The 17,476-nt window shown below is 31.6% G+C and overlaps 1 protein-coding gene and 1 long non-coding RNA gene across 2 annotated transcripts; both read left to right on the forward strand.

The window, feature by feature from the left end:
* Positions 1-2,043: 2,043 nt before the first annotated feature.
* On the forward strand, positions 2,044-5,123 carry LOC140955940 (uncharacterized). Its single transcript, XR_012170722.1, has 2 exons — positions 2,044-3,265; positions 4,790-5,123. It is a non-coding gene; the product is annotated as an uncharacterized lncRNA (long non-coding RNA).
* A 10,422-nt stretch (positions 5,124-15,545) lies between these two features.
* LOC118053698 (small polypeptide DEVIL 11-like) lies at positions 15,546-16,075 on the forward strand. The gene has a single exon (XM_035065027.2). The coding sequence runs from the start codon at positions 15,693-15,695 to the stop codon at positions 15,966-15,968; it is 276 nt and encodes a 91-aa protein (XP_034920918.1). The 5' UTR covers positions 15,546-15,692; the 3' UTR covers positions 15,969-16,075.
* The last annotated feature ends 1,401 nt before the right edge of the window (positions 16,076-17,476 follow it).

Here is a 17,476-nt window from a genome sequence, read left to right on the forward strand (position 1 = left end):
TGTTTATAGGCAAAAGCATGTAGGTCTTTATGAAGTGTCTTTTGCCTTTACACGTAGTGCACACGTTTCCTTGCTCCTAGCAGCAAATCACAATCATGACTCGCATAAAGTTACGTGTCAACATGGTGCCACCTGCCCCCATATGAACGAATGCGCTCCACTTTTTCTTCCGGGAGATGGACTGAATTGATGCCTTTCCGATCCATGGATGTGCAGCTCGCCTGTTTTCTTGAAAGGGAATTATGAATTTGTATTGACAGATCTTGTGACATCATGCATGTTCATCCTTGTAAGCAGTTCTGTGGTCCAATAACTTTGTCACGATGACCAGAGGTTGAGGTCAGAGGTGAAAGATGGGTTAAATAAATAAATAGAAAAAAAAAAAAAGAGGGAAAATGAATGGGGATCCAAGTCACATGGGACAGAGGGAATAAAGAGAAAAACATTATAATCTAGCCATATGACCGACGGCTAGACTCGATCATGTTTGAGCCTAGCAAGCATCGTCTGCCTCATGTTCTAGGATCTGAAGGGGTTAGGTAAGATGTAAGCTCTAAATTCGGTGTAGTTCAATTGGCTCTAGAAAGGGCAAATCCCATAAAGGTTAGGTAATTCGGTACAATCTCAACAATCCATTTACAGTGGAAAGTGAGCTTGTAGAGGAAAAACTAAGAAAAAAATGAAAGAAAAGCTAGTAATTTTGGTGTTTGAATCCTGCTACGTACGAGAAGTAAAACATCATATAATAAAGTTTTGCGTGCATATATATATATATATATATATATATATATAGAAGTCAATTTTATTTTTGCTTTTCAAAAGTACATTTAAAAAAATTATAATTTGGCTATATATATTTATGTTAATTTGGCTGCTCAGAAAACTTGCAAGCAACACACTTAACAACCATAAAAAGGGAGTTGCTCTTTTACTGTATTAATCACTGTAGATGTACAGACAATATGCTGTGTGGCAGTGTAGAGTTGATTTTGTTATTTGAAGAGAATTTTGGTTGTCTTAGCTTCTTTTCAAAAAACCAATTCGTCAACAAAGGATTGCTGAGGTTACTTTTATCTTTTTAGACCAAGTGCGAAGCTAGAAAATTTGTTGCTACATTAAAAAACTATACAATTATTTTATAGAGTATATACGTACATGTCCATAAATATTCTAAATATTTATAAAATACTTATATTAAATATCTTATAACTTGGATATTTATGAAATATTTATATTTAATATTTCTTAGATATTTATTTTAAAAAAATCTGCATAAACAAAGTTTCATTTCTTTAGACAAGCCAAAAAGCCAAAGTTTATCTCTCTAACACTTCATTTCTTTATAGAACACAAATCAATCACAACACAAGTTTAATAAAAGATTTAAACAGGACTGAAGAAACATTTAATCCAAGATAATACTTATTTTTCTCGTCTCATGCACAAATACTATACCAACTTTATTATCAAAGTGTTTTTCTGACATGTATATATTACCGGGCTCACCAAATTCTCCAGATTCAGTTTTATCACCTCATGAAAAACTTCTTCAATTTCTTTACTGAGTTTTTTTCCCAGCTAGCATCATCGGAATATACTAAGATTGAACAATTATTAAAACATATAAAAAATGAATTTAAAAATTATATATTAAGGACTAAATTGTGAGTTATTGTGCCAAGCCTAGTGGAGAGTCCTCCGCACTAAAAATTGACTCGTAAGTCTGTCAACATATATAGGTGAATTTACTCAGAAAGATCGATGTAGCTTATAAATGGAATTAAAATGTCACCAATCTTAAACTTGTCGAATTGAAAAAGAAAAGAAAAAGATGTCGTCAAGAACACCTATTCATCTTTAAATGATCGTGCTAGGGCCACACAAAAAATGACAGGTGGCTGGGTCTAAATTGAAAAGCAAATGAAGGCGTTTGAAAAGCTGAGTGTGGTAAGAAAGAATCCAAAAATCATTGGAGAAAGCAGCATCAGATATCTGGGGTCACATCCCTCTGCGTTCGTCCCCACGGTCCACATGGAATGCTTGTCTAATCCTGGGTATCTTCCTATATAGTATTTGGTTATTTACCCATCCTCAGAACCTGGGAATCGGCTTTATATAAAGGAAAATTTTCAGTTCTTACCAATCTTAAAAGCCGCTACTCCAGCATATATTTGTCATTTTCTTTTTGGGAGATCTTACAGTTTGCTTAGCTAGAAAAAGATAGATCTTGCCAGTTCCTTTATGGACACCTGTGTGTAGAAGCTGGGGGCATGTGTGGATCAGTCCTTGGAATATTTTTTATATTCTGGCTCGGACTGCGGATTAACTTGGATTTACAGCTGATTTATTCAATATTTCGAGTCCAATCAAATCATTTCTTTTTGCTAACATGTAGTGCTTTGGGTCTATATCCTTCCAATATAAATTACACACACACACACAAACACAATCAACTTGATATAATCGGATTCATGAGCTTAGTTAGTAGCCCATATGATCTCAGAAGTTACCCTCAAACCAAAGAATCTTCTTCGTGGGTTAATCAATTATCTAACCCCTCCTTGAACTCCATCTCTCTCTAGCTATATGTATACCCTTTCCTCTCTTCATCCGTATCTTCACAGCAAATTCACACACACAAAGTTTCTTGTGATCCAGCTCGTTCTCAGTCTGTATTTTTTTTTTTTTTTTCATTTTAACGTGCTCCGACAATTGAAGTCTAAGGTATGTGTATGTCGAGAATATTGAAGAGGTGTGATACTGTTGTTGGCCATCAGTTTGTGAGATACATCTGTTTTTACCTTTCATTCTTGTTTTTTTTTTTTTCTTTTTTTGGCCTTTGGTTTAACCACTAGGGGGTCTCTCCTATTTAGCTCCACAATGATTAATTCAGGTGGATTTGTTTGCCTTAATTACCGGGCCATTCATATTCATTCCTTTTCTTTACTCTTACTTCATGGGTTAGTACCTTTTAGGGTTAGGGTTGGTCCATTCATACTCGTGAAAGATCTGATCAAGATTACCAGTCTATATTGGCCGATGCGGCAGCATCAAGATTCACAAACTTTAAGGCTTGAGTGGGGGTGGTACACGGTCACCTCCTTTACTCGAAAGGTTCCTTTCTGATGGGAATCTTGATGATGCTGCATCGGCAAATATATGACTATTCTTCTTAATTTACTGTTGCATACCAAACATGTACAACGAGCTCTGCAATTTGATCAAAGGTGGAGTGTAAGTTAATTATCTAACCAAAACCATGGAGGTAATGGTTCTTTAACATATCTCAAGCTACTATTTAATTATGCTTGTTGAATGAATAAATTGTGTGAATATTTTAATTATCATGTCCTTCGGTAGTTTTCACTTGCCTACTTAATTTCCAAGGTTGGTGATTGATTGTGTTGTCAACTAAGTGAGGTTTCGTTGTATGGTGTTGCTACAGAACACTTTTATGAATTAATGAAAGATAAGAATGATCATTAGACGACTAGCTAGTCCTCCCTTTTCATTTTTAGGTGTGGTGTTTCTGTCAAACCTCAGCTTAGTTTTGAGAAATTCACTGATTATTCTGCACTTTTATGGCATCAAAACGGCAGCCGGAAACCTTCTGTACATAGAAGGTTCTCAATGGACTGTTAATTTTTGTAATCTAAATTCATTTATTTATCATAATTCTGGTAGTTCGATCTCTAAAGTTATTAAGATCTCTCTTTCTTTTCTGGATTCATAGGAGAGCATATAGCTCCAGGATCACTTCTTTCTTTTGAAATGTTGTCTTGAGGTTATATTTATGCAGCAGCTTTTCCTTAAAACTGAGTTCTTTCTTTCCTTCTTATTATTTTTTTTATTATTATTATTTTTATAATAAAAAACGTTGATTTTCAGGTCATATTTATGTAATAGCTTTTCCTTATAGCGATTACTACAAGGTGGTGGGTTAGCCTTTTCGTTAATTAGTTGAATGGTTCCTCAGAAAATCCTTTGACAAATAACTTACTCTTGTTTTGTATTTTATTTTATAAATTGCTAGGAAAATGAATATTCCTTTTATAATCGTAATTATCTTATTCTTCCCCCCCTGAGCTTCTCTTTTTTGACCCGTTTTCTTATGACGTCTCATGCGTGTAAGATCCTAGTAGCATTTTAGAACAAGAAAAGGAATTTTTATTTGAAATGATTGTTGGTTTGACAAAAATTAAGGACTGGGAGATGAATATCTACTGTGAGTCTATGACTATATGTGATGCCTATATCCTATATATCTCAGGATTATGAAGAGATTGAATAAAATAAAATAAAAATGTTAATGAAACTATGTATGATAAAGAATTTATTTTAGATAATAAAGTCCAACTCAATACTGTTGTGCTGATATATACACTTCATATGAGCTCGTGAACCTGTCTCACTAATCAATACGGAGGATTTAGATTTGCTGAAAAATATAGATCAAGGGCTCCACCGCCCGATGTATATCTTTCCGTCGTTCTTTCTTTTTTATAATCATGCAAGGATTAATTACCCTATGAATTAGCTAGCTAGGTACACCCAAATAATTAAATTGATATCAAAGTGGCTGCGAGTGCGTTAGCCTTTTATTCTGGGCGAGTTTTAAATTGTATTACTTGTAAAAAATATTAAATGAATATTTTTTAAAAGATTGTGATACATTGATATCAAAATATGCAAGTATTTTTTAAAATATATTTTTAAATAAAAAAACATTTTAAAAAGAATAATATCAAACACAGTACTAACATATTTGCATGTTTTGATCATTGCTCAGCCTGTAATTTGTCTTCTAGGTGGCTCGCCTTTGGTCTCCTCATGCGCTTGATGAACTTGTCTGATTTATCGGGGGGGGGGGGGGGGGAGGAAAAATGACTACAATTATTGTCTATTTTAGAGATCATTTAGTTCTTATGGTGGTGGCGCTAAGTACAGATGAGTGAGTTTTCAATCTCCGGTGGTATTACAACGAAGGAAGGGAATAGGAAAAGCAAGTAAAGGAAGGTACCATGTATATGCTTAGTTTTGTTTTATTTGAACTTATTGATGGAAAATGTAAACCTAGATTCATTGCTAAAGATCAATGGTAACACAGATGATAATTTGAGTCATTCATGGCGCTGCTAGCCTAGCTTGTGGCAGCCACGTACCCATCTTTACATTACAGATATAGCCGTTGACGATGATAGATTCAGACTCTTTAGTCGGAAGGATGACATTAAGAGAAGATGGAGAAGAGATAGTAGCTCATTACTGATCTGACTTTTCATCAGTTAATTAGTCTTGGAAGTAAAAAGAACATAAAATCTTGATGAAAGATAAAATTGAAAAGCATCTCTCAATTTACGCTCTCAATCTCTCACAATCCTTTCGTATTGGTTGGATTTGAAAATAATCCAATGATGGAACAAAGGATGGATCCATCAGTTCCTTCCTTTTGGATGCCCTAAGTAGGAAAATAGGCACCTTGTTTATTCCTCTAATACATTCTTTATTATCTATCAATCGATCCTCTCTTCTTTTGATTCAAACGCATAGCGTTGCAAGAATATAATTTATACGAGCCATTTTTGGTTGGTTTTTCCATTTATATTTGTTAATTTTCGTACAGGAAGCTATATTTGTCCTGTTTAAGATTATAGGTCATGCAAAGGGGTTGCATGAGTGATGGATAGCTGCATCTTCTTATTGTGTTTTTGTTTTGATAGATAGGACAATTCATAATTAAACACCATGGATGATCCAAGATGAACTACCAAGACGAGAGATAGGAACATCAAGCTGGGCCTATACAATACCGACAAGAACAAACATCTCGGAGCAACCAGGATATTTAGAAACAAAAGACAAACCAACAACGAAAACTAAAAGCAAACATAACCCTAGCTAATAAAGCAACTAGAAAACATTAATTATAAACCCTATTCTGACATCAAATGAGAAACCACAGACAGTAGCTTGTGAAACCTCAACCATATTTTTAGATAGAGATTCCACAGCTAAAAAGCCCCACAGTCTGATCTTCATGAGTCTCAAAGAAAATTAGTCTTCACATTAGTACGTAGGAAGACCAGGATTAGCTAGAAAAGCTAACGAAAAACGCTGTCTGCAACTAGCCATGAATGACAGAAACCCAAGGATCAAAATGCAATTAGCTAATTCCTCGTTACAATGGAGTTTTTGCATGGATAAATACTTGAGTAGCAAATTGCAATGTATTCTAGAAGAAGAAAAAATAAATAATAATAAAGACTTGATATCAACGTACTGCTGATGATAAAATGTAACAAAATTATTAACTAAAGTTTCTTGATCCAAGGAAATTGAATGATCAAGATTATTTAGTATTTCACGATTTGTAAATTTTAAAAATTAACTTAACTTTTAAAAGTTCACTCAGAATTACGGTTTTTTTTTATCATTTTTTTTAAGTTATTTTTTTTTTAATTTCACCTTTTAATATTTATTTAATTTGATATTGGACTCTGTTTTTTTTTTATATATACTTTCTACATATTTTTTTTAATTAGTTATTTCAGGTCTTTTTATATTTTTTTTTGTTAAATTTATTTTATTTAAATAAATTTATTCTTAAATTAAATATAATTGATTGATTGAACATACACGGATGCTCCTTCCTTTTGTTTTGTTCAGTTTCCTTTTTCAGGGTGTTGCTCTAGCGGTCCATGCAACTTCTTTTTATAATGTTGTGCAACCTTTTATGATGAAGTTTAAATCATCTCAGCAAACTCTTTTTGTTGTGGGCGATGTCTATAGTGGAGTAACGATATGTCTCTAACAATTTTTTTTCTGCTCCTTATATATATGAATGAGATTGGTGGATGTTTATTTTAGTTAATTATTGTCAAATATTATTTTAATTATTTGTTTGTTATCGTTGTCACCGCTTTAAATCAGATTATTAGATTACCTAATATTATTGGATCCAGTCAAGTTAACGATCCTAATATTAAGTTTTTTTTATTTATTTAAAAACACTATTGTTACCTGAGCATTATTTTTATATGTTAAAAAAATTCGAACCCGTCTAGCATGGGTCACCATATAGTTATATAATAATTGATATTGCTGACACTAGTTTCTCGTCTCTCTCCAGGTAAAATTGAGCTTTTGAAACTCAACCGAGTGTGTTTAAAATGTGCCAAATTGTAAATAATTGCTCCAACTCTATTGTAATGTTAACTTCACCAATCTCGCGATTTTTTTTGCTTTCCAATCGGAACAGAGTTCAAAAATTGAAGTGTAAAAACCAGTTTCCTTTTTTTACTTGACATTTCCTTCAATATATGTATTTATTATAGAGGGGGGAGAATATTTCCAATCCACTCCAATTAAGTCACACGGCAAACAATATCTCAATTTTAGTTAAACAAAAATATAAGGAGCTTAATCAATATTTTTAAGAAAATAAATAAATGGTGTATCGGATATGGCATGGGCTATTAATCTTGGATGAAATTTAGTAGAATTTTCATGCATTATGCTATTTCATTTTAATTTAATTTTGCTTGAGCTTATCTTATGGGCTCATGTTGATATTATATCTGAATTGTGATAGCTTGAAGCATCAACAAGTCCATGTTGTGGGCCCGAATCCCAAAACAAATTGGTGCCAAAGACCAGATAGTCATTCTATTCTCATGCGCTAGAGTTAGGTTGGCCTTTTAATGTCAAGCAAAGTTATTAAACCTGGGGTTCTAAGGCTAGAGTTATGGGTTATATAGGATTTAAGTATATTGGATTAATTTTTAAAAAAATAATACTATTTTAATATTTTTAAATTAAACCGAGTTTTAATCTTATTTTGACTGGATTATAAATTGACTCACTAGATTAACTAACTCTACTTCAAATTTATTTTTTTTTTTTAAATCTAGAAAGGGTCAATCAGGTCGATCCATCAGATTGGATTGTGGTTTTAGGTGAAAAATAAATTTACATCAATTTACTTAACTTAGCATTGTGCTTATAAACTCATTTTTACATATATAAAAAATAAAAAACTAAAGATGAAGGAAAAAACATTGTGATTATAAACTCATTTTGTTATTCACTATAATAGTAAAATAACATTTATGCCTTGTCAAAAAAAAAAATAGACAATTGTCTTTGACTCAAGGATATTTTGATATTTTTACATAGCACATTAGTCATTAAAGCTTTGTTCATGATTTAATTGTCTTTTTAACTTTTTTAGATGCATCAAATGACATAATGTACTCTTCAGATCAGATATTTTAAAACTAGTTAAGAGAGGTGTTTTGATATTTTTATTTTTTAAATATAGTAAAATGATAAATTTTACCATGGAATGAAAACAAGATTAAGCCATGTATATAGAGGCATTTCAATCTTTTCATAGAGGTTTATTTGTGAATTTCAGGATCATCAAGGGCACTTTCATCTTTTTAGTTTTACAAATTATTATTTTTAATCTAAAAAGATATTAGCACATTAGAGGCATTTGAGTCCTTTCAACGGCGTGTATGACATCTTTTGGTGGTCGAAATTGCCCTTTCGTCATATTGTTGGATGCGCCGCTACATTCTCTTCCTAGTAGTGAGGTGTGTGTTAGCAGAGATAGTGTCGTGGTTTGTTAGCAGTGGGCCTTTTTTTTTTTTATTCTTTATCTCTCCTCCCCTAAAAATTACAGGCTGGTTCTCTTTATTTTTACTATTTCAAATTAAGTTTTTATTCTTATTCTTTTGATTTCTGACTTCTGATTTTTTGTCTTGACATTTTTATAAAACTTTTATTTATTTTTAATTTCATCTTTCAATCCCAATTTATCATATATTATTTTTTTTCAATTTGGTCCATTTTTTTATTTTTTTTTCCTTAACCATTTTATATAAGTTTTATTGGTTTTAAATTTCTTCATTCAATCCAAATTTATGGTATATTATTTTTTTATAATTTGATCCTGGTTCTTTTTATTTTTTTTCTTATCCTTTTGTCAATATTATTATTCTTTTCAATTTAACTCTCAAATTAAAAACTCATTGTTGCTCTCTGATTTATTTTTTATTTTGATTTTAACCCTCAAACCCTCTTTTTTTTTAATTGATATTTTTTTTATTTTGAATCTTTGTCTAATTTTTTATTCCACTTTAGTCCTTCAATGTTTCATTTCTTGAGGATTGGGCTTCGTGGTTTTTCAATGTATAGTGCTTTCAGCTTGATGACCCGAGTCAGAGGTTTGAAAATTTAACAGGGGTTAACATTTGTTTTTGGCTCATTTTCTTTTTTGATTGTCGTCGTTTGACATTGATTTTTTTTTTTAAATAGTTTTTTAAATTTGTCTTCAATTTTTTTATATGAGTTATCCAAATCTTATGATCTAGAATGAAAGTTTGAAGGGTTAATCAGAATTAGCTCATCATTTAATGCCCATATAACATGTCTATCATGCTAGCTATTTTGACTCGCACTGGTTTTTTATCATTTTGTTAATTGATTTTGTCATTCCTATTTAATAGGCTAAGAATTGAGTAAAATTATTTTTTCTTTATTTGATAAAGATTTTTCTCTCCACGTTATCATGTTCTCTTTTATATATATTTATTTTTTTTTTATTTTTTTTAATGTGAATCAATCAACTTGTTTATCTAAATAATTTACAATAAAAATAGTAAGGCCCGTGACATAGCACGGGCCCGCCTAGTATATGTCACGGGCCCGCCTAGTATATGTTTGCCTGTTAGTACATTGTAGTTAGAGAGAGACATGAGCCAAATCCAAACGCTATCTTTCACTTGTGTTACGTGTAGGGATGGCGTGAAACAATAATAGATTAGCCTGAAACGTACATGTTTAAACCGATTTAGAGTGTATGTTTTTTTGTGTTAAAAAGTATTTTGATGTATTTATATTAAAAATAAATTTAAAAAAATAAAAAATATATTATTTTAATATATTTCCAAAGTAAAATATATCTTAAAAAATAAATACTAATATAATTTCAAACACTACATATCCTTTGAGCAAATAAGTTAAATAAGTTAAGTATATATAATGGTTTTGGGATCTGAAATGAGTATGAATAATACCAAAATCTCCCGTGAATATCAATAACCATTCTTAGTTTTGTGTTTCAATATTATAGGTATGTACGTAAATGTAGCCAATAATATAGATTGTGAAAGACCCTCTATTCTTTTGTTTTTAACAAAAAAAAAAAAAATGAACCATTCAAAAGGATTTTTGTTTTTGTTTTTGTGTTTATAACTGTATTTTAAAAGTGTGTTGGACTTGAAAAAAATATTAAATTAATATTTTTTAGTGTATTATAATTTTAATATATTAATGTCAAAAATTAAAATAATAATAATAATAATGGACCATTCACAAGGATATTTGTTTTTGTGTTTATAATTGTATTTGAATGTGTTTTAAAAGTGTGTTTGGTTGAAAAAATATCAAACCAATATTTTTTAAGTGTATTATAATTTTGATGTGCTGATATAAAAAAATAATGGACTATTAATAAGAATATTTATTTTTACATTTATAATTATATTTGTGTATGTTTTAAAAATATGTTGAGTTAAAAAAACATCAAGTTGATATTTTAATAACCTATTATAATTTTAATATAATATAATATAAAACATTTTATATCAAGATACCAACCCATATTGATACAAAACCATGGAAAGTTTGACTGTTGTTTTAATGGAGTGTACTTGTAGCATAAAGGGGCACTGACCCCTTGTGAGCTCACATGTCTCCATGTGTGTCTCCCAAAATGTTCATGTTCTCAAGTCCACATGATTAAGCAAGAAATTTGCTATGCCCAAAGAGTATCAGAAGAAGAAGAAGAAGAAGAAAAAGGTGCATTGAATACCCAATAGAACACACCATGTGGCTAGATGTTGACTCCTCTATTCTATCTCTTTGACCACTCAAATCTTTATTCTAGATTAGAATTTATTTGTAAAAAAAAATAAAAAAACACACCAAAAAAGACTAGTCATTACACCTTCTGATTTCACCTCTGTTTTTTTTTTTTTTTCCTTTTACTTTTACATTAAGGTGAAATTGTGGTAGAGATTTATGGCTTTGAATTAGAGCTTGTCGATATCAGGCTGGAGGAAGGAGCGGTCTCTTTCATATGGTGTTGTGTCATAAATCACATGCACAAAACATCGTCACTTGCACACATGATTCTGCTGATTGAAATATTATATCATGATGATTGAAACAATGTGTGAAGGTCACATGGAGATGGCATCACGAACCTGATTATTTTGTACGAACCTCTCAGGCCACGCCCAGGATTGCTTGCATCGTTAAGTGCCGAGCCAGGTGGGTGGCATCTACATTTGTATTTGGGCACATATTGACCAGTCAAACAGTAACACAGCTCCTCTGTTCCCTTTTGTGATTTCAATTTGAAGGATATATTATTCAATACCCTCAGTATTAAAACACAGAGGTGTGTAGGATTATGCCGTACCTCATGTTTAAAGATCTCATAATAGCTTATATTGTACTATATTTGTTTTTTTTATATACAAATGCTTAAACACAACATATTATATCAATTTAGGTAACTCGAGTTAATCAGTTAAATCTACAGCTTAAATTATAAGATGATAATAATTCTAAAAAAATAAATAAAAAAAAAAACATATCATGATATATACTTAATTATTAATTAACTCAATGTTAAAGTACAAAATTAAAAATAAACATATTCAACTCAAAAGGAGGGAAAAACATACTTATGTTAACAAGAGTTAACCTGTTAAACATGTGATCCAGATTATGCATCGATTGGATTAAAAAACTTTTTAGTTCTGAAATTATTTTTTATTTAATTATATGTCAACTAAGAGCACGAGACTTTTGTTATATCTAACAATAACTCTCTTTTTTTTTAGAAAAAGAAAAAAATAGAGGTGGCACTAGAAAAGTAGGCCTGTGGTTTTTTTTTCTCCCAAAAATTTATTTTTCAACTTGTTATTGGCTCAAAACACCTAAAAAACAATATAGATACCTTCTCATTGTCAAATTTACTTTTATATGCAATTTAAAGATGAAAAGAACATTTAAGTAAAACTCCACTCATAGAATGGAACTCATTGATATCAAGATCTTTTTTCTATCAAATGGAAGACTGGAAAAAAAAAATAAAGTTTTACATCAAAATTGAATTTTCTTAAAATTTTAAAAATTAAAGGGATCTAATATTTATAATTGGAAAAATATAAGGACTGCAAAGTATTTTGCCAAAAATTTAAAAATACCACCTATTTCCTCAAGGTTTTTTTTTTAATCTTGGTTCTTTATCTTTTAATCTCATTGGTCCCTAATAAATTAACTTAAATTGGCTTTCAATTTGGTTCTATAATAGTTATATTAAAAAATAAAAGTTTTGAAATAAAAAATATTTTCACTTTAGCAATCCACAATATTATAATTAATCTGTGTTTACAGTAATGTTCACCTTTTAGATAATAATTAATGTAAAGTTAAATACACAATCAATGTTTTTAGTTTTGAACTAAAGGCATTGAATTAAGACCATATCTCATTATAAATACAATCATAAGGTTCAATAAATTATGGTTCAAGTTTAATAGAATGTAAACGTACGGTTTAACCAAACCAAATATATTAATTAAAGAAAAACTTATCAAAAAACTTTTAAAAATTTAAATTATTAATAATTTTATAAAAATAATTTTATTTTACTTTTTAATATACGACTTAGAATATAATGATAAATTTTAAACTTGTAATTGTTTGATTTTCAAGATTTTTATATCATATTAAAAAACTATTTCAAATGGAAGACAAATATAAAATATATTCTTATAACTTTTGAAAGGGGAAAAAAAGTATGCAATGATTACTTGTGAGAGAGTTATGGAATCAATAATTGATTAAGAATGCATTTGATCATGCGTTAATCTGGCTTTAAATAATCTCTTACGAAGAACAATATTCTTGAAGTGTGGCGTCCACCGCCGGATGACGCAGAGCAGAAATCAATTTAGAAAATCACATGGCGAGTCTCAGAAGAGCACCATTGGTGAATTATTTATCTGTGGCAACTTCAAATTTCATTTGTTTTCTATTGAATAAAGATTTGATTAATTGAAGAACGTTGAGCTTCATTTCTACTGATCCAGAGGGTTGCATGTGCCTGTGAATCTTAAATTCCAAGGTTCACATTTAGAAATATGAAATGCAGTACAGTCTCCTATATATATATATATATATATATATATATATATATATATATATATATATATTATGGCATAATAATTAAGGAGCCATGGAGCTGTCTGGCTAGCATGGAAACATTCAGGACGAAAGATAGGGTACATATACATACCAGTGGTTCACGGATATTAATCCGCATCCTTCATAAGAACACTAACTCTTTACTTTTTAGATCGGGAATGCACGGTGAATAGCCGGTTATATATATAAATTAATTTTAAATTTAAAAAGTTATTATGCCGTCACACGTTTCAGGTGGCGCGTGCAACTTCCATACCATGCTTAATGCTACTATACATGATGGTATTTGATGTGTCTCACCACCCTGTCATGGTGATGAGGCACGTATTCGTCAATAGCGCATGAAGGGGTGCTAACAAAGAGTTTTCCCTTTCCACCTTTTTTTTCTCTCTCTAACTAGAAAAACACGTTGTTCATTGAAAAAAAATAAAAAAGTTTAGCTATTTATTTGTTAAGTTAAATTAAGTTTTTATTTTTTTGATTGCAATGTATTTGGTTTTAAATTAGTTATATATAAATTAATTTTAAATTTAAAAATTTGATGTTTTATTTTTATATCAAATATAATCCTTATTCTTTTTATTATTATTTTTAGTTATTTTTATTTTTTTTTTAATTGAAATTGTTTTTTTTTCATCTTTTATTATTTGATTTTTTTTTTCTTTTTATGTTAAATTTGATTCCTTTTCTTTTCAAATCTACATTTTTTAAATGGTTTTTTTTTTTAAATTTATTGTTTCATGTTTATCCCTAATTATTTTGGTTGTTTTAGAATTTTATATTGTTTTTTTTTTTTCTCTTTACATTGTTATCTGACCTCATGATCTATGTTATAAATTTTAAAGGTTTGATCAGGTTTGCTTCGGTTATTTTTAAAAATTTCATTCTGTCATCATTGAGTTCGTTAAAAATTGATTTCCTTTGTTTTTTTATGTTTTGGATTCTTTTGTGCAATTGATTTTTCTTTTTTATTTTGCCCTTCAATTTAATTGTTTTTCAATATTTAAGTTTTGGCAAGATACTACTCGCGGGTTTTGACAACTTCACTTGGTTTTGTTGGTGCTCTGTGTTTTAATTTTTTTTCATGGATATTTTTTTTTTAATTTTATCATTTTATATTTTTGTTCATGAAGTTAGATAATCATTAATTTTAAAAAAAAAAATTATGTCGAGACATTGATTTTTTTTTTTTTTTTTGCTTTTAAGAATACAATAATAGCGCCTTGGCATTACTTTTTCAGCCGTAAAGAAATTGTCCCAGCCCGCGGCAAAACACAGCCATCAATCTAGTCTAAACCAAATTAAGAAAAGAATCACAGGAGAAGGAAAGGAAAGAAGATTCTGCATCCAATGCATAATAAAAGATCCTTGAAGTCATTTTTCGAAACAGTTTCCTTTCTTTCCAGAATGATTTTTATTTGCTGAAACAAACATGTTGCTTTTCGATGATTGCTGGGTTTCATAAAAACACCAAGTAAATTATGACCATATCAGGTTACACATTGACACCCTCGATGTTGAAAAAGGAGCTCCAGAAGGCACCAAACTTGTGGTGGGAAATCTGTGTCATCGTTAAAGTAAATTTATGATGGTGAAAGTTTTATTCCTGGTAGACAGAATTTCTACACGACACAGTGACTCGGAATGAAGTTAATGCCAAAGCCAAAGAGAGAAAACAGGTGGATAGCAACAATGACTGTGACCTCAGGTCTTGCAAGGACAGCGTCACAGAAGCAAAGGAGCCCTACTTCAATGCAGATCGAACGCACTCCTGGTTTCACCACAGCTCATAAACACTTCAATTATTACACAGATCGAACCCTGTCCTTTGTGGAACAATGGGCACAACTCTCTTCGCTGAACCAGCTAATGTCTGTCTGCTGATGAGCTCTCTTCACTCGCTCCTTCTGTATGGAGTACTGCTGTGTGATGACCTTTGAGTTTTCTTTTTAAAAAAAAAACAAAAAAGGGACCATGATGGAGCACCGTAACACAGCAGTAGTGTCTCCAAGATAAACGATGGATGTCCAAGAGGAAGGAGGTGAAGGAATCAGGAGATCATGTGGTAAGAATAGAGACCATGAGACTTCAGAGAACCAGCCAATAAGATGATGCCATGAGAGCAAATAAAAAAAAAATGGATACAATGTGACCAAATATACAAACCAGGCAAGAAATTTGAGTGGCAAACTGAACATGGTTCACATCTTGAAGCCCAAATCACTATTACTATATAAAATATCAGAGCCCCACCACAGTCCCAAGTCCCATCCTCGATCATTTATCTCCCTCTACCTCTCACACACTCAACTGTTTCTCACTCTCACAGACATATACAAACAAAGAAGTATCATATCATATTACTTGCTATTACTAGCTAGTCGCTACTAGTTTCCAAGATTTAGATGGCTGAGAAGTGGAAGCTATCGAAGAAAGAAGGTTCATCTTCTTTCACAAGAAGTTTCTCAACAAAGAGTTCATCTTCCAAGGCTCCTCTCTTGAGGAGCTCATCCCTTAAAATCTCTTCTCCAAAGTGTCCTCTTCCAAGGAGCTACTCTCAGAAAAGCCCTTCCATTTCACGTAAATGTAGTAGCTTAGCCAAGGAACAGAAGGCAAGGTTTTATATCATGAGGCGCTGTGTTGCCATGCTTGTTTGTTGGCACAAACACGGTGATTCTTGAAGGAACGTGCAAAGAGATCGTGTAAGGGATTAAATGTATCTTCTTGGTTGCTTCTTCTTCCTTTTTTGCGTTTCCCTTTTTCTTTCTGAAAGATGGATGTTGGGTTTGATTGAACTCGTAAATTTTCTACCATCTGACCAAGAAGATATTGGTATCATAGAGAGTTAATATCAGTTGTAAGTAAGTACAATTTGAAGAGAGCTAGAATTTTCAACTTTTTTTTGCAAGAGATCATACATCGAATATATATAATTCTCCAGACACTCCAAATAACTTTCTTCATTCATTGATTTTTATTTTCTCTGCATGCATTCTTAGTCCTATTGGATCTCAACACGAGCAAGACTTGTTTTGCTCTGTTATTGGAGTTGTCTGATAGCAGTCTTATCTCATCTCTTTTCTGTTTCCGTTTTCCTCTCTGTTTTTTCTTGATGGGAGAGAGATTTATTTCAGCTGTTGGAACTGGCAGTAAGGTACGTAGGACATTATTAGTTATTGGATCTGCATTGGGAGTGTCACTCATCTTTCAACCATTGATAAAAAAAGAGTTCTGTAGAAGGTAATACAAGCTAAACTGATCCTACTATGAACAACTTGCATACAGTTTGATTCTAAAGCAAGAATCTGGACCCTTTCCAAGCATCTCTCCCCACTAACGAGCACATAGCATCTAATTTTGTCATTTAAGCACTGAAAAATATCAGAAACCACAAATGGCTTGACATGACACATGTCCCGCCTATTTGATCAACTTTAAGATAAGAACTTGTCATAATGGAGAAGGTATCTAAGCTCTTAGCTCCTCGATTTTCATCAAATCTTTCAACAGTCACACTCTGGCTAGGATGCATCAAGCCATCTCAATCTATAATCCTAAAAAAAAAACCTCATATGTGCAACTAGATGAGTGGGACGGAACATGGTATCTACACTATTAGTCACTGGAGAAACTGCCACCAGTCATTGTTTCCTCAGAAGAACATTGGAAGAATTTAGGGTAAAAAGCAAACAAAAAGAAAAGAAAGAGGTTGCATATTCTAACTTTTCAAAAATCAGTCGTGGAAGACAGAAGAAAAATGTTCTGCAGTTTTAAATTTGAGCAGAATCAAGCATTACAACCTTCTGTTTTTTGTCTAATAATTAAAAACCAATGACTGTATGATAATATATTGTCATTTCTTCATTGCAACTGGCAGGGTTGAAATGGCATCAGATCAAGCAATAACATGGAAAAAGACCACTTTATGATCAGAATGCCATTGATACAAAATTTTCCACCACAAGGTTATTTACATGTCACCTGCGATGAGAACAGCGTCGGAAGTTGAAATGAAGCCGCAAGATCCCTCTACCAAACACGCTCTTGAATCCCTTTTTATGTCTCGTGTCCCAAACTCCGTCCACAAATTCGGGATGCCATGTCCTCAGAGGGTGGCCCTGCATGAAACCTTAGAATGCAGGTCTCACCATTGATCCCGTCATCCTGTTAATCAGGTCCGGTGAGAGAT

This window comes from Populus alba, chromosome 9 (genome assembly GCF_005239225.2).
Source record: "Populus alba chromosome 9, ASM523922v2, whole genome shotgun sequence".
Lineage (NCBI taxonomy): Eukaryota > Viridiplantae > Streptophyta > Magnoliopsida > Malpighiales > Salicaceae > Populus > Populus alba.